Source organism: Patagioenas fasciata, chromosome Z (genome assembly GCF_037038585.1).
Source record: "Patagioenas fasciata isolate bPatFas1 chromosome Z, bPatFas1.hap1, whole genome shotgun sequence".
Taxonomy (NCBI): domain Eukaryota; kingdom Metazoa; phylum Chordata; class Aves; order Columbiformes; family Columbidae; genus Patagioenas; species Patagioenas fasciata.
The window spans coordinates 31702626-31712625 of NC_092560.1; the positions used below are offsets into that span (position 1 = coordinate 31702626).

Here is a 10000-nt window from a genome sequence, read left to right on the forward strand (position 1 = left end):
TTGACTAAGATCATGCTGCTATAGAAGCCCATTCTTAAGCCATGGTGTAGTAACGTAAAAACCAGATTTAAGCCAGAGGACTTTAACACAGCATAAACATGTTCACATCCAGGCCCTTTTAAGGAAGCCAGCTCAGCTCTTTCTAATCCAGGAACAAAGATTCTGAATTTAGTCTTCATAGTTATGCAAAAATCAATGTTTGGCTAAATAAAATGTCCTTCCTTTGCTGTTTTGAGAAATGGCACCCAAACAAATTGCTTGGTTTTACTTCAGGAAGTATCACAGCATGCGGGTTACCCTGAGACAGCTGATCTACTTGTGCCACACCCTTGTCACAATTAAACTTGACATAGCTTATTCTGTTTACATTGCACAGATGTTTCTGATACATTGCCAGCTTGCTGTAGCTTTGCAAGTCAACTACAATTAAAAAGGAGCTTTGTTTTTCTGATTTCTGTGTCTTTTTTTCTGACAGATACAGGTTGGCCCTTTCCTCTGTGCATTTTTACCAGGAGATCAAAGGAGAAAAAGCATTTAAAAGTACAAAACAAATTTCAGAAATTCAGGATTCAAATAAGTAGAGTGGTTCCAGAGGGACAGGATTGTGCTGCATATCTCCTGGGCTGTGCAGCAGCAGGTGATTTTCATATTGATGAGACACTTCTCTGGAGATCAATGCTGAGTTCACTCCTTCAACTGCAGAGGCAACATACTGCTATGCAGGTTCTTGGGACTATTGAGAAATGCTTGGCCTCTGTCACCTGGAAACTTGTAGGGCCAGATAGCTACAGGGTGGTTGGCAAACTTTTGGCTGTTGCAATGGAAACATGACCAGTTATTAAAAGTTGTTGTTCCCATGTCTTAGAAGAGTGGTATGCCTTTGGCAAAACAGTTGGGTTTTGCATATATAGAGTTCCTCAAAAGCTGTTTTTTCCAAAGCAATTTGGGAAGTTACCCTCCAAAAATGAGATATTAACGGACAAGGGTTTTCTTCCTTTAAAGTTCTGATCTTTAGGTTACTTAGGTTAGCATGGCTATCTAGATCTCCTCTGGACTGAATGGCATGGCTTCAGTTGAGCTTTAAAGCAGAGGAAGGAACTGAAGGAGCTCTTGATTTCCCTTTTTCTCTCTGCTAACCTTGAAGGAATTCTCTGCACATAAGACCCCCAGGCAGTTTCTAGTCCCCACAGAGATGTCTTCAACAGAGCAAAGACTGGTGTGGCTGCAGCAGGGCATCACAAGGTTGCACGATTTGATGGAAAATTATTTCTAGCAGTATCTGCTCAGGTATTACCGCTAACTGCTGCCACTGAACCTCTTCATTTCAGCACACCACCACCATGTTGGGCTTGCAGTTTGGCATGTGAATACATCATGGTGTGAAGAGAGGAGCAGCAGGAACAGTCCTGGGACAGAGGGGTGTCTGGTGGCTGTGCAATATGGCATTTTTACCTTGACCAAGGTCACAAATAGTCTCTGCAGCACAACCGGCAGTCTTCACAGTGACGTCAATATAATACAGCTCCTGAAAAGGGAATTTTCATCGAGGAGTTGGAGGTAGTCCTAGGCCAGTCTCCTATCACAGGTTTCTAAGTGGCACTCTTGTGATGACCAGGTTTTGACCATAGCTGATTTGTCGTGCACATGTGTGTGTTTCTGCACCTGGGCTCCCAGACTTCCTTCCCAAAATACTGGGAAGCTGATAATGTCCACATAACAGTCATGACTCAGTGCAAGCAAAAAGTCAGTGTGCTGAAGGTGAAAGTATTCCGGTCTCCTTCAAGAATTTCAACAAATTCTCAGTTAACATTTTCCTATGTACAGTAATTAAATAAACTTGTAGGGTGAACTGATCTTCTTAGTAAAAATGGCACCTGGCATTTGTGTGTGTGTACATGCATCAAGACTATTCACGAGCAGAAGTAACACAGTGGTACCACATGCTAGCTGACTACATGGTGACTTCCCCAAAGAGACAGGACCTCAGACCATTTAGAAAAGCATTGGTTTGTCTTGGTGCATCTCAGGGCACACTACAGAGCAGCAGATGTGATTTATGGTGCAAGACCTTCTGTAATTTTGACCTTAACTCCTGTCAAGCCAGCTTAACATCTTGTCCTTTTAATATAGAAGTTCTCATCCATAATTAATTGAGAACTTAATTGTAGCCTCTCAATGCTCAGCTGATACCAGGTACAGTTACAGAAACAAAACTAACATACAAAGAATTGAGACGTCCCATTGCACAGAAAGTATCAGCAAAAAGCTGTTAAGTAAAAACTTTCTGAATCCCACACAACTCAAAAAAACCACATCCACCCCCCCAAAAAAAACACAAAACCAACCAAACAAAACCAACTATGAGACTATCATCAAACTATATGAAGTTCATCTAATTCTCATGAGGTATTTCTATGTAAGTTGTTTAGGTAGTGAAAAGTTTCATGCTGGAAAGATACAAATGCGTAGTCTTACTCAGTGCATGCATTTTCATTTTCATTTACAAATAAGGAAATGGCTTCTTTTCCTTGGAAAAGACTGGGTTTGGAACTGTTGTTTGACAACTGGAAGTATAAATGATTGAACAGAAAGTACAAGACTATCTAGCTTCGTTTTTCAAATGTACACACACACGTAGTATTGATTGTTGCAGTGCGTGTCACACTCTTCTTCCTTTCAGAAGGTATTTCCATGATGGTGTATGTATGGTCGGTCAGCCACTAGCCGTATAACAACTTCAGGCAAAAGAAGAACTTCCAGAAATTTCAGCCACAAACACCACCACCAAAAAAAAAAAAAAAAAAAAAGCAAGTAAATATTAAAATGTTGAGCAAGTAATGCCTAAAATTTGTAATGCATCCAGTGTGCTTTTGCTGCAGTCCTGTTTTGAAGAAGTCCTTTACATGTTTTACATTCCTGCGCAAACTGGCAAGGCTGCACACATATAAACTATCCTGTTCAATCAGTCCTAGGTGTTCATATGCAAGCTTTTACTTAAGTAGTTTAGCTTTAAAATGCCTTATTTCCTCAGAGGTTTACAAAGCTTGCTTATGATTATTGACTAACCAAGGAGCACCATTGTTGTGTGTATTTACAGTTTTTCTGGAAGCAGTACACTAGTTCAGTGGCAGGAGATTTGCACAGGTACTTCGAAATGACAAGACAACCCATCTGACTTCTCTTTATGTATTTGGCTCTGTGGGGCTTCCTCGGGCCAAAGACTGCTCCTGGGATAATCTGGGTAAGCAAACATGTCTTGCTTGTTTTAACGACACACTGTGTGTCTTAAGACATCAAAAAAAGGGAGAAGCACATATCATATGATTTCTTCCCTTTTACTGTTGAGCAACAGTCTACAAACCCTGTTTTTTACTCTAAATATGTGCTTTCACATTTGCAAGCTAAAGCCATGAGCAATGCTGGGTTTAGAGTTAAGAGTTAAGAGTTTAAGAGTTTAAGGGAAACCTCACCTAGGTCTTAAAGTTATCCTACTACTGGAGGCAAGTTGTCTGTTAAAAATCGAAGTCTGTCTACTCCTGGTCAGATGCAGACCAAGTCTGTGTGTAAATCTTCTAATATCTCACCTGTGCTGCAGCTCTTGGTGTCGCAAACAGTGTTTTCCAGTAGATACTGCAGGATGCTATGCATAAAGACACTAGCCACACTGGTGGTAAAATATGCTACTCTTACCAGGTTCAGGTCCAAAGGCAGGAAAAAGCAGTTTTCAGATATTAAATTACAGGGGAATAAGAGGGACTGTCCTGGAAATGTTCCTTGTCCCAGTGGAAGCATCATGACCCTGCCCAGCGGGAGATGCTCCCTTGCCCCCGACCCAGCCTGAGCAAGAGCCCTCGAGGGGAACACGGGGACGGGACTGGGTCTGCAGCTGCGAACGCCTCGCCGTTTTCTCTCTTTTTGCTCCAGGTTTTGTTTTCCTTCAGTCTGCCAGTTGCCAGCTTTAAGTTCTCCCTAGGTTAAATTCCAGCCGGCTTAGCACGCTGTCACTATCTTCAGCCTGCCTGCACTCACAATAAACATTTAGACAAACATTGCCCAACATAGCGGCTCCGCCGGTGCGGGATGCCCCCAGGGCGGCCCCACATCTTCTTCGGGAGCTGCGGCCGCCGGCGCTGCCGGGGCTGGACCGCGGGGCGGCGGGTCCGACACCCCCCTGGTGGGCGCTGGCAGCGCCAGGGCACGAAGCAGCCCAGCCAGACCCCCCACCCTCCGCCGCGGCCCGGGCGCTGGCGGGAGGCGCGGCCCGCGGGCGCGGCCGCCAATCGCGGCCCGGCGGGCGCGGCCGCCAATCGCGGCGGCTATAAGAGAGGCCGCGGGGACCGAGCGCCATCGGGTCGGGGAGACGGGGGAGGTTTGGAGAGCTGCTACTGAGGTGAGCGTGGCACGGTGGGGGCTGCAAGGCGGGAGCGAGCGAGCGGGCGGCCGGGCCGGGCCGGCCGGCCTCGGCTCCGTCCTTGGCTCCGTCCTTGCTGTGTGGTGGAGCAGCTCCCGGCGGGAAGGCGCCGCCATTCCAGCCGCTTCCCTGGGAGGCTGCTGGCCGCCCGCCCCGCGCCCTGGCCCCGCCGCTCGAGCTTGTTTACAGTGGCGGCTGGAGGCCTCGCTTCGCGGAGGGGGACGGGCAGGGGCCGGGTCGGTCCATGGGGCCTCCCGGGAAGGGCTCTGCGGGACTGGGGGCGCTCAGTCGCCCCGGGGGGCTTAGGGGTGCGCGGCTTGCCCTTCTCTCTTGCGATCGGCTTGTGGAGGGGCGGGGATGCGAGCTGTATCTCGGCAGACGAGCTCGTTTCGGGTCTGTCAGGGCACGGGGAGGCGTGCCCGCGCCTGGCGCCGCCTGACCCCGCTCCTCCGCTCCCGGCAGATCCACCAGTATGAACCTGCGTCTGACCGCGCTGTGTCTCTGCCTGGGGCTGGCCTGGGGCGCTCCCAGGGTGGATCCCGAGCTGGACGGGCACTGGCAGCTGTGGAAGTCATGGCACAACAAGGACTACCATGAGGTGAGCTGCCCGCGATACGTGCTGGGCTCAGCAAGCGCTGAGTGCACTCGGCTGGGCCCTGCCAGCTGAGTCATGTCTGCTTGTTTTAATGCTGGCTATGGTCTGCACTTGGAAAGGATAATCACCCCCTCTCCCAAGGTCCCTTTCCTGCCTTTTTGCATCGACTGGGCTGTACTGTACTCCTTGGTTTTGTTAAAAGGGTGGCAGAAAGATCATCTCTTGAACAGTGTTAATACTTCCCATTTGAGTAGTCTAGGTTTTCCTGACTATACAAGTCTTAACAAAGCACATTATCCTGCAAGTGTAGTTTGTTTGATCTGCCTCCTTGAAGTATGTTTTTTTCTGGTTCATCAGAGAGAGGAAAGCTGGAGGAGAGTGGTGTGGGAGAAAAATCTGAAAATGATTGAACTTCATAATCTGGACCACACATTAGGAAAACACAGCTACAAGTTGGGAATGAATCAGTTTGGTGACATGGTATGTAAAGAGACCTGAAACATGCTGCTCTAAACAGCGATGTGTAATAGATGGTGACTGCATGTCTTTAATTTTTTTTTTTCAGACGACTGAGGAGTTCAGACAGCTGATGAATGGCTATGCACACAAAAAGTCAGAAAGGAAATACAGAGGATCCCAGTTTCTTGAGCCCAGCTTCCTGGAAGCACCGCGATCAGTAGACTGGAGAGAGAAGGGATATGTAACTCCAGTTAAAGACCAGGTATTCCTCTGATAGTGGATTTTTTATCCAGTTATAGGTCCAGTTTCTTGAAGGCTACCTCCAGTTCCACAGAGGAGAAACACTGTGGATTTGTTTAGTAAAGCCTAGTGCTAGTTTGATAAAATACCTGTACCACTTTAGGATTTTTTAGGTGTTCTGTACTAAATGTCTAAGAAAAAATACTGTAGTACCTTCACTTGTACATGCTTCGAGTGTGGTACTGAAGTTGGTCTTGTGGCTTTTGTGTTTTGCTTGTTTAGATCAGTGGTAAGGGAACTATAATTGCCTCATCCATCTGGATTTGTAACTTGTGATTTTTGTTTCTTCAGGGTCAGTGTGGCTCATGCTGGGCTTTCAGCACAACGGGAGCTCTTGAAGGGCAGCACTTCAGAAAAACTGGCAGACTTGTTTCGCTGAGTGAACAGAATTTGGTGGACTGCTCTCGCCCTGAAGGGAATCAAGGCTGCAACGGTGGTCTCATGGACCAGGCGTTCCAGTATGTGCAGGATAATGGGGGAATTGACTCAGAGGAATCCTACCCATACACTGCAAAGGTACTGAACTTGTATTGCAGGTGTGATGTTTTCTGTGTGGACTAACATATGTGTTGGGAAACAGATACCTAGAAAGGAAAATGTAGAAGTAATGATCAGTAAGTCTGTTCTTCCTGTTGCATCTTTCTTAAGAAAACTGGAATGACTGCTAGCCCCAGTAGAAGTTGCATACTGCACTGATGTTTGAGGTCAAAATCTTACCAGACCAGTTGGAAAAACTCGAGCAAATATTTTTATTCCTCCATGTCACTGCTGCCCTCCTGTCATAATGTCATGCCTCATCTTGCTTGACTCAGCAAATGAGGACCCAGCCCTTGTCAACAGTGCTACTTAGTTGTAGGGGTGCCATTCAGCTTCCCATAACAGAGCTGTTATGGACTTGCTACCCATACACCAACTAATTCTTGCAGCTAGTGTGATTTTTTTTTTTTTTTATGGTAGTTGTCAGTAGTGCTTCTAAGATCTATTTCTTGGCTAAATGTGCATAAATACAGATAAAGGGCAGCTTTCTAAAATACCTCTAATAATCTATAAGAAGTTAAACAGACATGAGAGGACAAAAGAGCAGTGATAAATTGTGGTATCATTTGAGAGCCTATAGTTTGTTTTTCACCACTTGAAGTTCTACTGGCTATGGCGTGTCTTTCCTTGCAGCTTATTTTGTGTTGATGGAATGTGCAATAGCAGTGCCATTTGTTGTGAGCAATGTAGAAGCCTTTGCTTTGGGGTTCCTGTTCACCTGCATCTGTGGAATTTTTTTTTTTCTAATCTTGACTCTTTGGAAGATCTAGATTGGTTATAGAAAGTGGCCAACTTCTTGAGTACACAAAGTAAGCAGCTGAGGTATGCTCTGTGCTCTTTTAGTTGGGGGGGGGGCAACTTCAGTACTGCACTTACCTACAAAGGTAAGGGAAGGATGAGCTTACTTACGTCTGTTTCAATTTGACATGTCCTGACTTTCAAACTAGGCCCTTCTCCTGAGGCTAATGCCTATGGCACAAAAAAAAAAAGTATAATGTGAAGAAGCACAAAATACATTAATGCTTTATGTAAGGTCATATAATACAAATAACTGACTTCCAAGTCATTCTGTACATTTTTTTGAACTATGGGAGGCTAAAATTCTAGATTTCAAGTGCTTGCTCATTGAGAAGTTTCTGGATTGCTTTGTAATTAATGAATACTTGGCTCTCTTCCATTGCCTGTTAATGCATTCTGGGCTTCTTTCCTCCCTGAAAAGAGATTTGTCCTGCTCACCAAAGAAGGCAGGGTCCCAGGATGTGGTAGTCCTTTGCATCCCAGTGAAGCTTTCCTTTTGGGCCCCACTTCCTTTGCTTTTTCTGTATCATTAAGAAACTCAAAAGCAGGTTCTGTGATCTCCCTCAGCTCTTTTCCTTTCAAAACACAGCTGAAGCAATTGGATCCTCTTCAGTCCCTTGCTTTTAAGGCAGCAAAGTAACAAAATGCCTCCTAGTTCCGGTGCTCACCTGTGTGTTAAGTGGAAAACTACGTAATAACTGCAGTTTTCTTTGCCTAGGATGATGAAGACTGTCGCTACAAGGCGGAGTACAATGCTGCTAATGACACTGGCTTTGTTGACATCCCTCAAGGACATGAAAGAGCGCTCATGAAAGCAGTGGCAGCTGTGGGTCCTGTGTCAGTTGCTATTGATGCAGGGCACTCTTCATTCCAATTCTATCAGTCAGGTGGGGATTGATAACTTTCTTTTTTTTTTTTTGAATACCCAGTATTCATTACCTTTCAGTTTAATAGGTGGGAAAAAACCCACAACAAATGAACACAAAACAAACAAAACCAAACAAAAAACTGTGATATAGAACATAACCAGGAGTCCTTTTAATTCTAGTCCAGGTTCTTCACATTTTGTACTTCTTTTGCATATGTGTATATTTGTTCTTCAGTTTCTGCCATGTTACACCTCACTTATGGTTCCTTTCTCTGACTCTCAGGAAGCTGTGCAAGATTTAATTTGACATAAAGTTTCTGGTGGGGGAGAATGGTTTCCTGCAGATGAGCGTGTTCACGTATGAACTTTGGCTTCTGCAGGTATCTACTATGAGCCAGACTGCAGCAGCGAAGACCTGGACCATGGTGTTCTGGTTGTGGGTTATGGCTTTGAGGGGGAAGATGTAGATGGGAAGAAATACTGGATTGTTAAGAACAGGTAAGATTTCTCTCTGCCTTGTAGCTTTTGGGGGCAGGGGAGAAAGGAAGGTAGTTTGTCACCTGTAGTGGGGGGTGGGGAGACAAGAGTAATTGAAGTCTGTTGATGGAAAATATCGAGATTGTTCTCCAATTGTATTGTATGACAAAAGTTAAACCCAGCTCATGCTGCTGGCAGCCTAATAGACAAGGCCCAGAGCAGTGAACACTAGATAATGCTTTTTTCAGTTAGTTCAAGGGAGCTTTGTACTGGAGCATCCCATAAAGATAGTAGATGTTAAAGTGGTGGAGCAGAGGGGAAAGGGAAGGAAGCCAGGTTGTGGGAGTGTAATGGATTTTTTTTTTTTTTTTTTTTTTGGAAGTGCTTCTCACTTGTGTGAAATAGGGTAACACTAGAGTTTTAAAGATGGTGTTGCCTCCTGTGCTGGAGGGAAAACAATAAATTAATGCCAAAGGGCACACCATGTGAGTCTGTCACATGTTCTCTGCATTGCTGGGGAACCACCCTTAAATGCTTTGAAGTCTTGGTCCTCCCTTAAAGTTGGCTAGGAGCAGTGTCTGAGCTTCAGACACCTATAATCCAGGGTTGCACATCAAGATCTCCACAGAGTGAGAGGATGGCTGCACCCTTTATTTCTGTAAGCTTGGGGTACCTCTTCTGTAAGATGCATTTAATTATGGGAAAGCACTTCAGTTTGGCTGCAGCTGTCTTGGTTTCTCTCCACAAATGTGGAAGGCAGCAGTTTTCAATTCAAACACTTCTTTCAGGAGGTAAATAAGTCTTTTCTGAATATGGAAACAAGCCCTTTACTTCTGTTTTCAGCTGGGGCGAGAAGTGGGGTGACAAAGGATATATCTACATGGCCAAGGACAGGAAGAACCACTGTGGAATAGCAACAGCTGCTAGCTATCCACTCGTATAATTTGAAGACTGAACATTTCAGTACAAGATGGGGATTTAAACTGAATGACCAAACTGATATTCACACGTGTGGTAGACTTATATCCTTTAAAAGCCAACTTGATTTTTTTTTTTTTTTAAACTTCTGAAGTATGTTTTACATGTTGGTGACATGCCACTTGTTTTAAATTAATGTAAATGTTGGTATGTAAACAGCTTGTAATATTGCTACCTTATGACTGCTTAATCTAAAAGATTCTTCTTTGTATTTTTTCCTTTTTTTTTTAATTACAATGTGCCCAAAGGTTTACTTTTGAAATAAACACCTAAATTCTAGTGTGTATAGATAACTTGGCTTTTTGGTCTGTTTTTTCCACTTGAAACTTTTATCAAATAGGCATCCTAAATTATAGTACTAACTGAAGCTTAATACGTATGCCTCTTTTCATTAGTTGCTAAAATGCAACTCTACCTGGGAATGGCTAAGATCTGTTACAAAATGAAATGTAGTGTTTGTGACACAACTAATTTAAAATGAGAAGTGTAAAAATGTGTTTATTGGCTGAAGTAGAAGTGACTGGAAATCTGACCTTCATTCTTTAAAGCTACTGACTCCCCAGAATGTGTCTGTAAG

General features: G+C 44.5%; 1 protein-coding gene across 2 annotated transcripts; it reads left to right on the top strand.

Moving 5' to 3' along the window:
- Positions 1 to 4283: 4283 nt before the first annotated feature.
- On the top strand, positions 4284 to 9716 carry CTSL (cathepsin L). Of its 2 annotated transcripts, XM_065861570.2 has the most exons (8): positions 4284 to 4390; positions 4874 to 5009; positions 5364 to 5486; positions 5572 to 5727; positions 6057 to 6281; positions 7819 to 7987; positions 8349 to 8466; positions 9289 to 9716. In XM_065861570.2, exons 2-8 carry the CDS (start codon positions 4884 to 4886, stop codon positions 9386 to 9388), a joined length of 1017 nt encoding a protein of 338 aa, XP_065717642.1. In that variant the 5' UTR covers positions 4284 to 4390; positions 4874 to 4883; the 3' UTR covers positions 9389 to 9716. The 2 variants fall into 2 exon arrangements, with proteins under 2 accessions (XP_065717642.1, XP_071658020.1); XM_071801919.1 differs by lacking the exon at positions 5364 to 5486.
- The last annotated feature ends 284 nt before the right edge of the window (positions 9717 to 10000 follow it).

Bases quoted from the DNA above. Each gene is read 5' to 3' on its own strand.
- CTSL (XM_065861570.2), top strand. From the start codon at position 4,884: ATGAACCTGCGTCTGACCGCGCTGTGTCTCTGCCTGGGGCTGGCCTGG. The intron at 5,487-5,571 runs GTATGTAAAGAG...TTTTTTTTTCAG, and splicing joins TGAATCAGTTTGGTGACATG to ACGACTGAGGAGTTCAGACA. The intron at 8,467-9,288 runs GTAAGATTTCTC...TTCTGTTTTCAG, and splicing joins TACTGGATTGTTAAGAACAG to CTGGGGCGAGAAGTGGGGTG.